Here is a 17,237-nt window from a genome sequence, read left to right as displayed (position 1 = left end):
AGTTGCCCTCCAATGCTTGTGTCAAAGTCAAATTTGCCCAACCTTGATAGGAGCCGACATGTCTCAAAACTCCTGCCAGAACAGACTATGATGACAGTGCATACACCAACAGCTGTCACCATGACGACAGGACTAACACTGTTCAAGCAGAGAAGATGCCATTTACCTGACACAGTTTAATCAATATGTAATATAAGCCTCTTGCCAGCTCCCAGGTAGTCTACTTGAAAAAATTTCCACAGACTCCAAAGGGCAAAGATACATAGAGAACTAGAATTCATAAAGAGGTAAAAATAAGGAGAATAAAATTAACTGTATTTTACATTATAGTCTTTTATTCATTCAATATATGCTTCTATTCAAACGGCCCTGAAGACTTTTGCTTTTATGATGATAGGACAAAGATGTCTCTACTTTCTTTCAATAAGTCAACAAAACAACAAAGAGTTTCAAAATAGATATACCATACACACACACACACACACACACACACACACACACACATATATATATATAAGATTTGATCTAAAGGCCTAACCTACAACACAAGCAGTAAATGGGAAAAGAAATGGTGAAAGATGTTAGAAAAATGAGAATGGTCAAAACTCAATGTCTACAGAGGCACTATCAACAAGAGGCAAGCTACAGGGCTCCAGAAAAAGTCAGGAACTGGAGGCATCATCTATTGTGCAGGTAGGGTGACTTCGCAAAACAGAAAACAGAAAAATTGAAAGTCTGTATAAGCAGCAGTCAGATCCCAGGGTGCCTCACTCTCCTTGGAGGAGCTAGAAGATATTAATACATTATTAATAAACATGGTGTCAAGGAAGCAAAAAACTTATACACAAGGGCACTGAAGAAAGAGTGAAAACAGGGATAGGAAGTAAAAATCTGCATGCTAGAGAGTGAGACCTTCCACTTCCCTCACCCTACAGGTCCAGAACTCCAATAGCCAAGCCGAGATTCCCAAAGCAGAAGACTAAAAGGCCATTCTCTAGAAAAATTAAACCATCATCTGAGAAAAGACCTACAGATACTACTATCAATATCTGCAATGAGAATGCTAACAGGCTACCAAGTATCCCACAGGGAAGCAAGCCTGCATTCACATAAGACACACACACAGCTTCTAGTGAGCTTCCTAGTGTCTCACCTCTTAAATGAACAAAAGCCAAGGATCAACATACATCTAAAGAAAGCCCACCCCACCCAAGAAAAATGATTAAAAACAAAGTAAAAAAAAAATCAGTGAAAACAGGAACAACACAGGTAACAGAAGAAAACTTCAAATAAATCGTATTTAATATCTTTATTAAGATCTTGTATTCATTTAATAAAAACACAATAATATTAAAAACAATCAGGAAGCAAGAAATGGGGAAACAAGGACAAAAATTCAATGAAAGGATTTTGTTCTTTCCCAGAAAGAACAAAAATCAAATAGGTAGACATTAGATAAAAAAGACTAAAGTAATTAGAAAAATCAATGTAAGAAATCCAATATCCAAATTAATAGGCACTCAAGAGAAAGAGAAAAAGGAAAAAAGTAGGGAGAAAATCTTTAAGAAAAATAATATAAGAAAACATGTAATCACTCAATCATAGAATTTCTTAAAAGGCATACACTCATCACAATGAATGAAAAACAGCTCATACCACAGTAATTCAGCAAAAGATGTGGTGAATACATATATGAATAAGAGATAAAAATTTTTCATAGAGAAAACTGACCAAAACATATAAACAATCAAGAAAAATGGCGTTAGACATCTCAAATGTAGCAGTGAAAACCAGAGGACAATGAAGAAATATCATCAAAATCCTTTGCAAACTAGAATTCTATACCCAGAAACCACCACTGAACTATAAGACAAGAATAAAAGCATTTTTATAGCCTCAAAGTCTGAGGGACAGAAAACTACGAGATTTATATTTTAAGCCTTCTGAATGTAGCACTATTTGCCTTATTACTTTATTTTATTTTGAACTATATACTTTGGAAATATTTTCAACTATTACTTCATTTAGGTCTGCAGGCACAAGAGTACATTTTATATCCTTGGTAATTATGAATAGGATACACCCTTGGTTACCACACACTCCTTTAAATAAAATATAAAATAATGGTATTAACAACCCCATAAAATAATAATCTTTATTTTTATATAACAATATGCTTAAGAAATGCTTTTGAAACAATCACAAAATAAGACAGATATTATCCCTTTCTTAAAGATAAGAAAACTGGGGCTTAAAGAGATAAGTAACTTTCCAAAGGTATCCCAGCTGACATAAGGCAGTACCAGAACTCAAAGTTAAGTCTAATGACATGTTCAGGATTCTTCTCAGGATGCTACAGGTAAGAATCCTCTGTATAATCTACACATAGCTTTATGTTGCAACTTCTCATCTCCATTATGCATGTGGGGGAAGGGAATTGTTTTCTCTGAAGCCACCAAAAGCTCTCTATTATTCCTTTCCTTCATGCTAACTACAACCTAGCTATTTATTTCATCATAAGCACCTCAGCACTGTAGCTCCTTCTTCTTTAGTCGGTCCTTAAATAACTATAGTACAGGTCCAAAAATAAACACTGACTTAGGCACTTAGAGAAATGGCAAAAGGCAAATCCTAACTTACTCACTAGAAGTTTCTCAATTATTTTTCTCAACCTAAGGAGTAAGAAAGTAGGTAAATAAACAAAAGTGACTTCTTCATCTTCTCGTATGCTACATGCAGCAGGAAAGCACCTGATATATGTTCATATGTGATGTGCACTGATGTTCTTAATGATCCCTCTGGCTCATTATCATAAGAAATGGAACTCCGGTTTACAATCAGCTATTAGCAGTTATTTACACCATAAAGGGATATTCAAAGATAATTATCCCCTTTTCTACTCTTGCCCCTAAAATGTATTAATCAAAAAAATAATTTGATTAGCAATTTAATAATAATTAAAATAATTATTATAATAAATTAAATAATTTGTAATGTAAAAATTAAATAATTATTATAATAAATTTAAATAATTTGTAATGCTTCAAAATTTAGAACCTAATACACACACATACACACATACACACAACTCCCCTTTCCCCTCCTGTTTCCAAAGCAAAGACAGAGATAAGATTGACAGACACACATACACTCACAGTCACATACCACCAGCCACTTGCACATACATACACAGTCCATGACCTTGGACTCATATCCCTTCTCAACTTCACCCTCTGTTAGAGTTGGGACCTGAATGAGCAATGGGTGAAGAAGTCACAGTCTTCAATGGAAAAACCCACCTGCACTCTAGGTGACGTGTGTTTTGAGCAATAAAAAGATATAGCATGATAACAATCTAGCCACTTACTCCACAGTATCGGTCGCCATTAAATATCTGAGGTGGCAGGGGGTTGCCTTGAGCAGGTTTTTTTTCCGGGGGGACATTTTTGTACATCCATTGCCTCTGTTCTTCTGACATTGTGATATCCACCTCCTCAAACTCTATCTTGTTGGCTTCCAGAAATCTAACCACATCCTGCTGCTTCTTCTTTATCTACAGAGAAAAGACAAACAAACAAGTAGATATGCTTATGTGAAATAATATGTATATACTTCCAAACTGAACTAGATTTGATTTATGATTCTCAAGAAGTCATTGATACAAAAAAAGAGGTGATTTATGTAAGCGTCATGCACTGCCCGCTCACTAGATCTCCAGTGGAGGACTAAGCCAGTCCCAACACAGTCGTTTCTTTGATGTTGCTGTTGTTGATATGAGATGGGGTCTCTCTATGTTGCCCAGGCTGACCTCAAATTCCTGGGGTTAAGCGATCTACCCACCTTGGCCTCCCAAAGTGCTAGGATTACAGGTGTGAGTCACTGTACCTGGCCACTAACACAGTTGTTTCTTCAACCTAGTCTCCCCACAACTCTGGAGCACAATTCAGGTGGCTTGCAAAGAATAGGAGATGAGAGATTCATGTAGTTCTCAGTGGGCCATAACCACTCCCCATTTCACCCAACCCCACCCTCACCCTTGCAAGAAGTTGACATTTATAGTCATAAAAGCTCCCTTTGCCAAAAACCATCTGAAAACCATGTACAGCCTATCTGGGATGTCGACATTTCATTGATTCATGACAGCAGCAACATTTTTATTCCCCTCAGCAGGCTTCTTCAGAAATTCCACAGCTGTAGCCACTATCATGAAAGCATCCTTTCATCAATTCACAAGAGAAAAATGTTCTCCACTTCTAAGGTGAGAATAAACAACAAATATCATTTTACTTTGAACTGTGTTTCTTAACCCTTTTCATTCCTCTGATCTCTCATTTTTCCTTCTTCAGTCACTAGGGGTCAGATGTGCTCTTGAGAAATTGCAAATAAATCTCTCTAAAGTTTTCAAAATGTTGCCTACCTTCTTAAGAGTACATATTAACTAATTGAGATGGAATGACAACACCGTAGTCTCCCATTATCCATGGAGGATACATTCCAAGACCCCCAGCAGACACCTGAAATGGTAGATAGTGCCAAACCCCTATATACGCTGTTTTTTTCAATCTGATGCCTGGGAGGCACATCCAGGTTTGTGTTTTAAAGAGATCACTTTAATACTATGCAGCTTAAAAAGAAAAAAAGAGAAGATTTGTGTATACTGTTAACATTGTTATGAAAAGATCTCCAAGGCATATAAGTTAAAAAAAAAAAACAAGGAGCAGAACTCTATGTAGACTAAGCTCACGTAAAAACAAATGGAGAAAAATAAGAACACATTTATATTTGCTTGTATTTATATTGTTTTAAAAAAAATTGTTGAAGGTCATGTAAGAAACTAACGAAAGTTGTTATCCAAGGGCTGGGGAAGAAGGAATTCGGTACGGAAACAAAGTGGGAGCAAGAGTTTTACTTTAAAATGTTTTGAACATTATAAGAAATGTGTTAATATTCAAAAACGTAAACAGAAGAAACGTATTTTAATGAGAGAGAGAGGTGGCACCCTAGCTTCCACAGAGCAGCTTGGAGGATGGCTGTACACACCACAGACATGCCCTGTTTAATACAAATCACATTTTCCCACTGTGACATGAAGCAGAACTCAAAGCATTTTGTTGAGTCACTGGCCTCCATGATTCACTTATAAGAAAGGGCAGATGATTAAAAAGAAGAAATGAAAAAACAGCTAAAATCTTAGAAAATTAGCTAGTACTACAGCAAATCACCCAAATAACAAGGTAGGAGAAACTTAACCCAGAAAAGGAAGTTTTCAAGTGGATGTTTGTGACATTAGCATCAGGAAGGAAGATGTGTCACACTACCACCAGCTGTTTGTAAGGTCTGCAGAGGTGAACACGGCCTGGAACTGGAAGCACCCACACTAGTGTGGCGGGGGCAGGCAGTTCAGGAAGCAGGAACTTAGAGGAACACATTGACCTACTGGTTGGGGCCCAGGTAAGAGGCTTCCCATGTGGCAACAGGCAACAGGAAGCCATTAAGGGCACTTCATGGGCTGGGCTTAATTCCAGAGTCCAAATAACCATAACATACACAATCATTTCTTTCACACAATGAGTTTCTTATTCTCCCCACGTTTCAACTCTTCTAAAATGAAATGCATCTTATAATCAATACCAAAAGGAATTTGCTAAGCAAATGGAAGAGAAGTAAATTTTGGGCCCACAGACACTGCTTTCATCTATGTCACTTTATCCATGGGTGGAAGGTACCTGCACCTCTCTTGTTCATTTTTATTTAAACACCCTTGGAAGCAAAACAATGCTAGTTATTTACCCAATAACCAATCTCCCTTTCTTTCTAAATACAGAAGCCTGGTTTTACTTAGAAAAGCAATGGGCTCAGCTACAAAATCATGTTTACCCAAAGACCTCTATTGTTAGAAGTAATCACATGACACAGTTCTGACCAATGTGATGTGAGTCAGACAGTCCTTGGGAAAGCTTCGCTTAAATGAATGAAAACCCAAAGCAGGCTTTTGCCCTTTAGTCTCCATCCTGGCAGAAATGCAGATATTGTGCCTGGAGGTGCAGAAACCACTTCACAAATTTGAAAACAAATACCATAAATATGTGAAAATACCAAATGCTAAGGATGGTCAAGCAGAAAGACAGTAGCCTGGGTCCTTAATGACATTTTGTAGCTGCCACCCCTGTCTCTTCATGCATAGCCTATTCTATGCCTTTCTGTATTAGACAAATAAACCCTTAATAAATTAAGCCACTCTTCATCTAGTTTTCTATAGCTTGCACCCAAATGCAATTCTTAATTGATACTTAAAATGACTTCAGAAATATTGTATTATGATAAAGCACTGAAAATAAAAGCTATTACTGCACAGTACAGGCTGGCAATAAAGGCTGTTAAGACATAAACTTAATATATGTGAGTGAATACTCGTTACTGGATAAACAGGGGAATTTTCTTAATCTACTCCACAGAGCAACAACCAACATGTTGGAACTAAAACAGGCCGGTGATCTAAAGGGATGAAGGGTGCATTTCACCTTAACATTCAAACACTACTACACACCATACAAAGCAATTAAAAGGGAACACAGAATCTCTTGCATTAGATTGTGGGTAGACAAAATATGTACAAGGCCCAAATCCAACCAACCCACTGACCATTTTATATGGCCTGCAGCCAAAAATGGTCTTTATATTTTTAAATAGTTGGGAGAAAAAAATAAAAATAATAATAGTATTCCATGACATGTAAAAGTTATATGAACTATAAACACTAGTGTCCATAAACAAAGCTGTATGGGAACACAGCAACACCCATCCACTCACATATTGTCTATGGCCGCTTTCTCCCTACAATGTTAGAGTTGAGAAGTTGCAACAATGACTGTGTGGTCCCCCAATGCTTAAAATATTGACTAGCTGCCCTGTATAGGAAAAGCTTGCCAACCTTTGGGCTAGATCACAGATATTCATTTCTGGGTAAAAGTTCCCTTTCTCAGTGAGCCCTCCTTTGAACACCTGATTTTATACTTTTACCAGCTACCCAAGAACTCTCTACTCCCCATTCACTGCTGTATTTTTCACCACAACACTTGGCATCTGACAGACTGTATAACTTATGTATTTGTTTGTCCATCTCTGCTATTAGGATATAAATCCCCCAGCTGGGCATGGTGGCTCAATCCTAAAACCCCAGCACATTGGGAGGGTGAGGTGGGTGGATCACCCTGAGGTCAGAAGTTCGAGACCAGCCTGACCAACACAGTGAAACCCTATCTCTATTAAACATGCACAAATTAGCCAGGCATGGTGGCGCATGCCTGTAATCCCAGCTACTTGGGAGGCTGAGGAAGGAGAATCGCTTGAACTCAGGAGGTGGAGATTGCAGTGAGCGGAGATCATACAATTGTACTCCAGCCTGGGCAACAAGAACAAAACTCTGTCTCAAATAAAAAATAAAAAGAATATAAATTCCCCAAGGCTAGGAGATTTATCAGTTTTGTTAAACATTTCTCAATGACTAGGTAAGATGTTCACAGGTAGAAGGGCCTGTGAGATGGGGAGCTTTCCTCCCAAAGAACAGCAGGGCTGATTTGCTCATCCTTGAGGGCTCACCTTGAGTATTAGCTCTTTAGAAAGCCCTGTCTAACCACATTGTTGAAGTTTATTGCCTAAATTTATTAAAATGTTATTTATTTATAGGTCTCTTTGTTTTTGTTCTCACTTTCTCTACAACCTCAGTTCTGGAAGCAGAGGACAGGTGGGAAGGAGGCCTTCAATAAATAGTAACTGAATGGATGATTCAAGAATTATCCCAGTGCTGAATATCAAAGATTTCCAGGTGATGTTCAAGAGAAGCTATTCAAACTAAGTCAGTAATTTATGAACAAATGTAACTCACATTTAGCCCAACAGGAATGTGGATCAAATGACAGTATTTCTCAATCCTAAAGCAGCACAGTTTTTAAAAGCACTGTGCTTAGGATGCTACATCTAACTGTACATAGCCAAAATAATTCAGAAGAGTCTCTAGACTCTAATGTGAAAAAGCCTTTGCTTCTAACTTTGACAATGATTGAAAAAGAAAGTAGTATGTGGTTGCATGTTTAAATAAATTCTATTGTCAGTTAATTTTAATAGTTGCAAGTGTATAACAAAACAAAGTGTTTTATTTTGCTCAAATGGTTTTATTAAATTGTTGATACATTTGCAAATTGATGGCAATTGAGAATTACATAGATGTGTTGGTATTTCCCTGAATCTGCTTTCCATTACTACCATAGTACTCTGTTACCCTCAACCACTTCCCCCAACTAACTTCAGGAGCTCTGAAGAAAACTCCTCCCTCAGATGTGCTTTGAAGCAGCCTTCTTGGCCACTGAATGGATAAGCCTTTACCCTTCTGACTGCAGATCTGTGAATCTGCTGAGGACCCCAATGCCTGCACCCAAGACCTGGTGACCCTCACCAACAGGACGCTGGGCAGTCAGCTGCAGAGTCAAGCTGCGGAGTCTCCTGACTCCATGTGAACACTCAGTGACCCGTGGAAATCTTAGTGAAGACACTGGGTGCCTTCACTGGCAACCTCCTGGCCACAAGAGTCCCTAGGGATTGGATCAGAAGGCAGGCTAAATAATTACCTTGCACATGACTCAGCCTTAACCCCCTACTCTGTGGCACTGGCTGCTAAGTAAACTTGCACACCTCTACTCTCTTCTTGTAGGATTACTTCTTTCCTGGGAGGACGCCAGTTAACTTATATAATTAAGCAGCCCTTGCCAGATTCCTTCCATAGGCTTCCGGACACGTCTAGTCATGTTTGAATTCCAGGGTATACACAGCTGATGCCACACCCTGGGACCTTGGGACTCAGTAGGAAATAAAGAGACATAATCAATTTGAATAGGAGTTTTTTTTAACATTGAGATTTAATAAGAACAATAATGGGAAAGCAAGTTTAATTGAAGACAAATGAGGCACAGAGGACAACAAGGAAAACTGGGGGAAGTATATATCTTAGAGTCAGACTGTCCTGGTTTTAATCTTGACCCTGACAGATGGGCAGCCTTGGAGAAATTACTTGGCTTCTCTCTTAGTTTCAGTTTCCAAACGTGTAAAATAAACCGCTAAATTAAGTTTAGCCTAAGGACAGGAGCAGTGGCTCACACCTGTAATCCCAGCACTTTGGGAGGCCAAAGCAGATGGATCACCTGAGGTCAGGAGTTCAAGTCCGGCCTGGCCAACATGGCGAAACGTTGTCATTACTAAAAGTACAAAAATTAGCTGGCTGTCATGGCATGCACTGTAATTCCAGCTACTCGGCAGGCTGAGGCAGAAGAACCTCTTGATCCCAGGAGGTGGAGGTTGCAGTGAGCCAAGATCATGCCATCGCACTCTAGCTGGGTGACCGAGTGATTCTGTCTCAATTAAAAAAATAAAAATAGCCGGGCGCGGTGGCTCAAGCCTGTAATCCCAGCACTTTGGGAGGCCGAGGCGGGTGGATCACAAGGTCAAGAGATCGAGACCATCCTGGTCAACATGGTGAAACCCCGTCTCTACTAAAACTACAAAAAATTAGCTGGGCATGGTGGCGTGTGCCTGTAGTCCCAGCTACTCAGGAGGCTGAGGCAGGAGAATTGCCTGAACCCAGGAGGCGGAGGTTGCGGTGAGCCAAGATCGCGCCATTGCACTCCAGCCTGGGTAACAAGAGTGAAACTCCGTCTCCAAAAAAAAATAATAATAAAAATAAATAAATAAATAAATAAATAAAAATAACTTTACCTAAAGCTACCACCTTACAAATTTTAAGTTCAGTCTAAAGGTTTCTCCATTCATAGAGAACTGTTACCTAATTATATACATAAACAGACTGTAACCTACTCTTGGACCAATCACAGCGTTTCAGCCAATTAAGGCAGTCAACTGTTCAAACTGTGTCCAAATAAGGCAAGTGCCAAGCTGTAACTAATCTAACTTCCATCAGATTACTCCTGTTTTTGTACCTAACTTCCTTTTTCTGTACATAAATTCTCTTTGACTAGGAAGGAGCATCAGAGTCCTTCAGAACCAATGCTGGTTCAGGGGGCTGCCCAATTCACAAAACGTTCTTTGCTCAATGAAACTCTGTTAAATATAATCTGTGTAAAGCTTTTCTTTTAACAGAACCCAATTATCTTTCTTCCACAGGTTCACCAGAAAATTAAATAAGAAAAAGGCCTAAGCAGTAATGAGCACCTGGCTCAATTGTTTCATTCACTCAGGCATACTAGCTTTTCTATCTTTGCCCTAGATGTGGCCTTCTGTCAAAAATATAGCAACTTCTGAGTGCTTTCAAAGGCTTTAGATATTCAACACAATGGTTCCTTATTTCACCTGCTTTCACAATTCAAACACACAGCTTTCTTTATTCTGACTTGGGGTAGACCTAAGGTTGATTAGGACCTCTTACGTATCTCAAATGGAAAAAAGTCAAAGACAGTGAGAGAAAAGAGGAGGGAAAAGATGAGTTTTTTTTTTTAATAGCTTGACAAAATTTACAGAGGAGGGGCTGGACTGCATTAGGGAAGGTAGAAGTCCCTAAGACAATTCTTCCTTTCAACTAAAAAGGGAGGAAAGGACTGAGGCTTTTTCCCTTGTCAAAGACCTCAGGAACTTTCCAGTTGAGTAGGGTACCTCACATACGGCAAATTCTTTAAATAAAACCCCATTCTTGGCCTCACTAGGCATATACTGTCATAAAGAGGATGTAAATGGCAGAAAGTACTGTGGCAGACATTAGCCTAGTTATGCCAAAGCCATTCATGATCTCCCCGGTGAAGACTAAAAAACTAAAGCTCCAACGCAGCCACCCTTGCAACTAAAGCAGCCATGTGACACAGATATGGCCAGTGAGGTTTGCGCCCAAGTGTGCTAGGTAGAGCTTCTGGATAGAGCTTGGCTTTCCAGCTGAAGTCGACAGATTACAATGCTAGGGTCCCTGGTCCCTGCCCATCCTCATTCTTCCAGCTTGACACCCAGATGTGAGGGCTAAAGGTGTGGGGCAGCCTTTCCACCTTGAGGTAACAGGCATCAGAAAAGGCCAAGAGAATCCCAACAAGGCAGGCCCTACTTTCCAGGAGAGACTGAAACATCTCTGTGTAAGCTCAAGTTAGACAGGCTCTCTGTTACTGGCAGATAAACACATTCCTAACCAAAACCCTCAGCAGTATGCCTCATTGTTGGGGAGTAGGGCAGGGGTTTAGAGTAATCCCCAAGAAGCCATCTGCTAACTGGCAATGTTCCCATGCTGTTTAACTAAACGTGAGACTATAAAGTACAGCGTCTCCAGTTTCTACTTCAGTTTATCTTACTAGAAAGCAACTACCACGTTACCAAGCCAAGGATAAAGAAGCTGACTTACAAAAGATTGAAGCTTGAGTTTTAGAGAATCAGTGTCAAAAAGATTATAAAATAAAAGGCAATTTTTGAAAAACTGTTAGTACATATTATAAATTAAAACAATATAATTTTAACAATAGAAAAGGCTGTGGTTTTCCGTCTATGTATCACTAGCACAGTCCCTGGCACTTACTACATAGGCATATATTTGTATTAAACAAATAAACATTATTAAGCTTGAATTAATACTTTTAACTTTGTTTTTCTTTTTAATCAGTCAATATTGGTTGGTCTGTGAACATGTGGCTCTGCTGGACTGAACATGGTGACAGTGGCACCAAAGGCAGCAGCCTGATCCTCAGTTGGGTCAGTTGGCTTTGATTTGTGTTCTAGTCCCGAACAGTCAAAAAGGGGTGGGTCTGTGTCACCTCGACCAACTTACTTATTCTACCAAAGCCTTCGTTTCCTCATCTGTAAAACACAGATAATAATTCAGCATAGAGAACTGCAATGAAATTTAAATGTCATTAATGTTCATAAAGTTCTAAGAGCTGTGTCTGGCATGCTAAATTAAGAGCTCAACATTAAATCCAATCACTTCATTTAGTTCCTTAACTGAAACTTGGGCAGGTGTCAGAATTTACAGTCTACTGTTCTTGAGTTTAAAGGAATATTTTTGAACAGATCAAAGAGGGGTTACTACTGCCCTGCCAGTGGCTGGATGCTTCTAACTATTAGCTTATTACCTTTTACCTTTTAGCTTGAAATCAAATCTAATCCACCACTAACCAATTATTATCTGTACATATTTTCTGACTGGGAACTGTATTTTCTGAATAGGTTAGTCAATTCCCTTCATATTCTAGATCATACATTAATGAAACAATATTTGCTTTTAATTATTTGTATGATTTTAAAATAGCTAAGTAGGATAATACTAGAACTGAATTAAAATTTAAAAAATTAATTAGCTAGGTATGGTGGCAGGTGCCTATAATCCTAGCTACTCAGGAGACTCAGGCAGGAGAATTGCTTGAACCCAGGAAGCAGAGGCTGCAGTGAGCCGAGATCATGCCATTGCACTCCAGCCTGGGTAACAAAAGTGAAACTTGTCTCAAAAAATAATAATAATAATTAAGTCTATAAAATCTGCTACCTCAAATTTAATAACTTTATTTCTCAAAACTATGTTTTAAGTTTTAATTCCATGTAATTACCTGTTCATGTTAAAAGACTAAAATCAGTGTCTTCCACAGCCCTCTCTCTCTACATCTCCTCCACCATCAGCTACCAGAGCCATATCCTCTTCGGTTTCCTAGTAACCACAAAGTCATCTTCTTTTCTTACTTCTTCACTGTCTCCTTTAGCTACCAAATACTATTAATTCTACTAATCCTTATATCTTGCCTATTTCTCCCATTGCTACAGTCCCTTTTCTATCCCACTAATGCCAATGCCTCCAAGAATTACTTTACTGTCCTACTTTCTCCCATCTAAAAGCAGACAACAGTGTTCTTCTCAAGCACATATCACTGCCTTTTCAGAATTTTATACTCCTCATTAGCCCTTAAGAAAAAAAAAAAAAAAGTTCTGTAGTCTCCTGGTCCTACTCTTTATCAGTCATTCCCATGTTTATCTCACCTTCAGAACTCTGGAATCTAACCTTGCTTTGCATTCCTTTCAGAACTGGCTACAACCTCAAGCCTCTCTCTCCTCTCATCAAAACACTCCATCTCTTTTCTCTAAATTACACAAATTCATCAGGCTTCAAAAGACTTGTACACATACTCCTAAGTCTAAACAATTTGTTGACACCTTTACTTCTCACCTTTTCATGTATATTCTTTAATATATAGTTACTACAGTTTCAGTGTGTGTGCACACACATTCATGTTTATGTTACAGTTGTCCCTCAGTATCTGAGGGTAATTAGTTTCAGGAGTTCCCCCGTACCCATACCAAAATCCAAAGATGCTCAAGTCCTTGATATAAAATGGTATAGTATTTGCATATAGCCTACACACATCTCCCTTTTACTTTAAATCACCTCTAGGTTATTTATAATACCTTATACCATGTGAATGCTATATAAATAGCAGTTACACTGCATTGTTTTTTAAATTTGTGTTTTTTAAATTGTTGAATTGTTCTTTTTTTCTGAATATTTTTCATCCACGTTGGTTGAATCCAAGGATGTGGAACCTGCAAATACGGAAAGATCAGCTGTACTATGGTCCTTGATGTTATTGAGGGGATGTGTCCTTACCAGGTCCCCAAGGGGGCATAGTTTTAAGGGCAAGAATTTCCCAGAGCCATGACCCCCTCCCATCTCTCTCGATCCAAGAGATTTAACAGTTTATATTTGAATTCTGTGGGCATGGGAAGAAACTAAGAGTCAATGACTCCAGTGGACGTTTAAAGGAAGTCTCTTCCTTGGCCAGAGGAACTTGGGAGTTTCTCCCAGGATAAATTCCCCTGCTCCTTCACCCACACTGGATTTCCAGCTCTCTGGAATCCCCTATCACATAGTGGGAGCTCTCTTTCCCCTCTGGAATCCCCTTCCACACTCTTCGTGGAAGTCTTTCTCTTCTTCTCCTTTTCTTCTCTTTTCTCTACCTAAATAAAATTACCTTTCTGCAACGCCTCTTGGGTCCGATATTTCACTTTTATAGGCATACAGCACAACTGCAGTGGTCCCTTCTCTTACTCTTAAGAGAATGGAAACCAAGAATCCACAGCATTCTCTCAGGGGAGCTGTGCCTCACCAACACCCCAAAAAAACCCGGTTACATTATGATACGTCTTTCCAAGAGTATTTTCCACATGGTATATATTCAATGTTATCCAATGTTTCCTCTGGAATTGCCTGGAATAATGGATTATAGAAGGAAGAATGGGTGACGAAGATTTACTTGTAAATCAGAAAACCATAAAATTCAGAAGATCTTAGTGATGGCACCAACACCCACTCACCAGCTTAATCTAGAAACCTGGACATCATCACTGACTCGCCTTGATGATGCAATTAACCATCACGTCATGACCTCTCTGCTTTCAGATTTTTTCTTGAACCCATCCACATTTCTCCATTTTCACTGCCACTAGCCCACGCTAAACCCTCGTGTCTCCTCTAGAGCTTCCTACATCTTTTTCTAGCCAGATTACCCCTAAACCACTTTACACAGAAAAGCTAAAATGAATTAAAAAAAAAATTAGATGGTTTCTAAACCCTACTTTAAAAACCTTTCAGTAACTTCCCATTATCCTTAAGATGAAGGAAAAAGTCCATACCTGGGTCCAGGCAGTGATGAGAAGTGCCCAACTCTTCAACTCCTTGCCCCCCTCCCATCCCTCTGCAGGTGAATCTCCACCCTTGGGTGAATCTGGGTCACCTGGAGGGCTTGTTAATGCACAGATTATTGAAGGGAGAATACACCCCAGAGTTTCAGATTCAGAAAGACTAGAATGGGGCTCAAGAATCTGCATTTCATATATTTAAACAATGGAACATTATCCAGTCATAAAAATGAAGTACTGATACATGTACAACATGGATGAACTCTGAGATCATGCTAAGTAAAAGAAGTCAGTCATCAAGGACCACATATCATACGATTCCAGTTGTATGAAATGTCTAGAATAGGTGACCCTATAAACCAAAAGTAGATTAGTGGTAGCCTAGGGCTGGAGTGAGAAAGGTGGGAGGCCTGGGGACCTATGGCTAAAGGGGTGTGAGATTTCTTTATGGAGTAATAAAAATGTTCTTAAATTGCAGTGATAGCTGACAATTCTGCAAATATCCTGAAAGCCACTGAATTGTATAGTTTAAGTAGGTGAACTGTATGGTATGCTAATCATATCTCGATAAAGCTGTTTAAAAAAAAAAAAAAATTTGCAGATCTAACAAGTTCCCAAGTGATGCATGAATCAAGCTTAAGGGACCACTGCTCTATACTAACCCCATGCAGTCTCCCTCCATCTGCTCAATTGTATCATCCTTCCTGCATCCAAACTTCCCATAAGGTAGTCAGCAGCACATGAAACCTCTTTCCAGCTTCACCTAGCTAACTCATATGCTCCCTCTTACGCCCTCAGCTTTAAGGTCATCCTCTCAGGTAAATCTTCCCTGACAAAAGCACCCAGGTATTGCACTACTGCATTCTAGCCTGTGTGGCAAGGTGAGACTACATCCCCAACCCCCCCACCACCAACAACAACAAAACGACCCAGATGAGATCTTTGCTTGTAAACATTTTCACTGTGTCATTAATTCCTCCTTTATAAGATTAATTGTACTTTTAATGAATTAAGTAATAAGTTACTTAAAGTGTAACTTTAAGTACCTTCCTGCTAGGATATTAACCAGGTAAGACAGTACCTTCCTGCTAGGATATTAACCAGGTAAGACAAGAAGGAATTGCCACAGTGTTCTCAGATAGATCCCTAGGGCAAGCCATAATAGAATCAGGTATCTGCACTGGGGAGGAATGAAAGTAAACGGGATCAAACCTTAACACCACCCCCCTCAAGCAGGTACAAGACACTTCCAGTCCCACCTGCTCTTTCATCCTTTTGTCCAGATGCACATCAAGTTCTCTAAGAGGAAGACAAAGAAACATCTATCAAAACATTTCTCCTGAATCTCTTGAAGCTTATAGGGAGAGTACAAGAATAATATAGCCAAGAAGAACAACCAGGATGAAGCACAAATTTATTCAGTGGGTCTAATTCAGCTCACCTTTGGCTTAGCAAACACAACAAAATCGTGACCAAGATGGAACAATGACAGCATATGAAGTTAGGGGGTTTACCATCGATGTTTGTCCATAAAGGAGTAGAAGGCATGATAAAAGAAAACAGAACAGGGACTAAAACAGCATTTGTAAAAATCAAAACAAATATTCTGAACGCTGAGCTACAATGGACATATTGTCAAACAAAATCCCACACAAATTCCATCCATTTGTTCACTGGAAAGGACTGGAAAATTCACTTGATCTTCAGCAAAAATAAATCACAGTGTGGTAATACCACACCAAATATTTTTACCTTTCCTTCTCAAAACTTCAGTGAATACAATCATATTTCAAAAATAAATAAAATAGGATTGTAAGCCACAGTACTTCATATCAGCTATGTTAAAATATGTGACAATTGATTTGGAGTATGTTTTTAAGATTTGGAATAATAAAAAATTATTTCTTCTTTCATATACTACAGCAGGTTATAAAAGTGTTTACAAATTCTCTACCTCTGTACGTCCACACCCTGACACTGTGAAATGCAACTATTCTCATCAAGAGATGGGGTCTACTTCTCCATTCCTTGAATCTTGATAGATTAGCAAGACTGATATAGAGTTCTGAAAAGTAATTGGGGCTTTCCTTCTTACCACTATTAGAACCCTGAGACCACCACCAAGTGAAGAAGCTTGAGCCAGCCAGCTAGACAATGAGACATAGATGGCTCAGTCACCCTGGCCAACAGCCAGACCATTTTCCATCCCAAAACCTGTAGCAGGAATCACTGGGGCGCTTTCCAAATCTTTGTTGGTTTCATGTGTTCATGCCCACTCTTTCTTAAGCTCCTCTCAATTACTCTTTTCCATATGCTATATCTTTCCTGAGAGGACTGTGAATAATACACCATTCCTGGTTATTCTATATCTATTAGCATATTAAAACTTCATTTCCATATCACTTGACTGGCCTAACACTTTCATGGGCTTCCTCTGACTACAGAAGAATGTTCTCACTCTAGACCTAGCATTTGAGGCTCATCATAACTTGGTCCCAAGTGAATTCTCCATGTCATTTCCTCCCACCTCTGCTTTCCTACACTTACTTCCTCACTATAGTGAATTATCCCTGATAATT

General features: G+C 39.1%; 1 protein-coding gene across 2 annotated transcripts in view; it reads right to left on the bottom strand.

Annotated features, from left to right (window-relative positions):
• SH3BGRL2 (SH3 domain binding glutamate rich protein like 2) overlaps positions 1 to 17,237 on the bottom strand; it is a 61,128-nt gene that overhangs the window by 21,977 nt on the left and 21,914 nt on the right. For both annotated transcript variants that reach the window (XM_017536412.2, XM_017536411.2), the window contains exon 2: positions 3,368 to 3,553. In XM_017536412.2, the coding sequence (XP_017391901.1) occupies positions 3,368 to 3,553 (186 nt within the window). The remainder of the gene's footprint in view (positions 1 to 3,367; positions 3,554 to 17,237) is intronic.

The sequence above is a fragment of the Cebus imitator genome, unplaced genomic scaffold, assembly GCF_001604975.1.
Source record: "Cebus imitator isolate Cc_AM_T3 unplaced genomic scaffold, Cebus_imitator-1.0 Scaffold98, whole genome shotgun sequence".
Taxonomy (NCBI): Eukaryota; Metazoa; Chordata; class Mammalia; order Primates; family Cebidae; genus Cebus; species Cebus imitator.
Note: the sequence above shows the minus strand (reverse complement) of the source record. Positions and strands in the feature narration are given on the sequence as shown.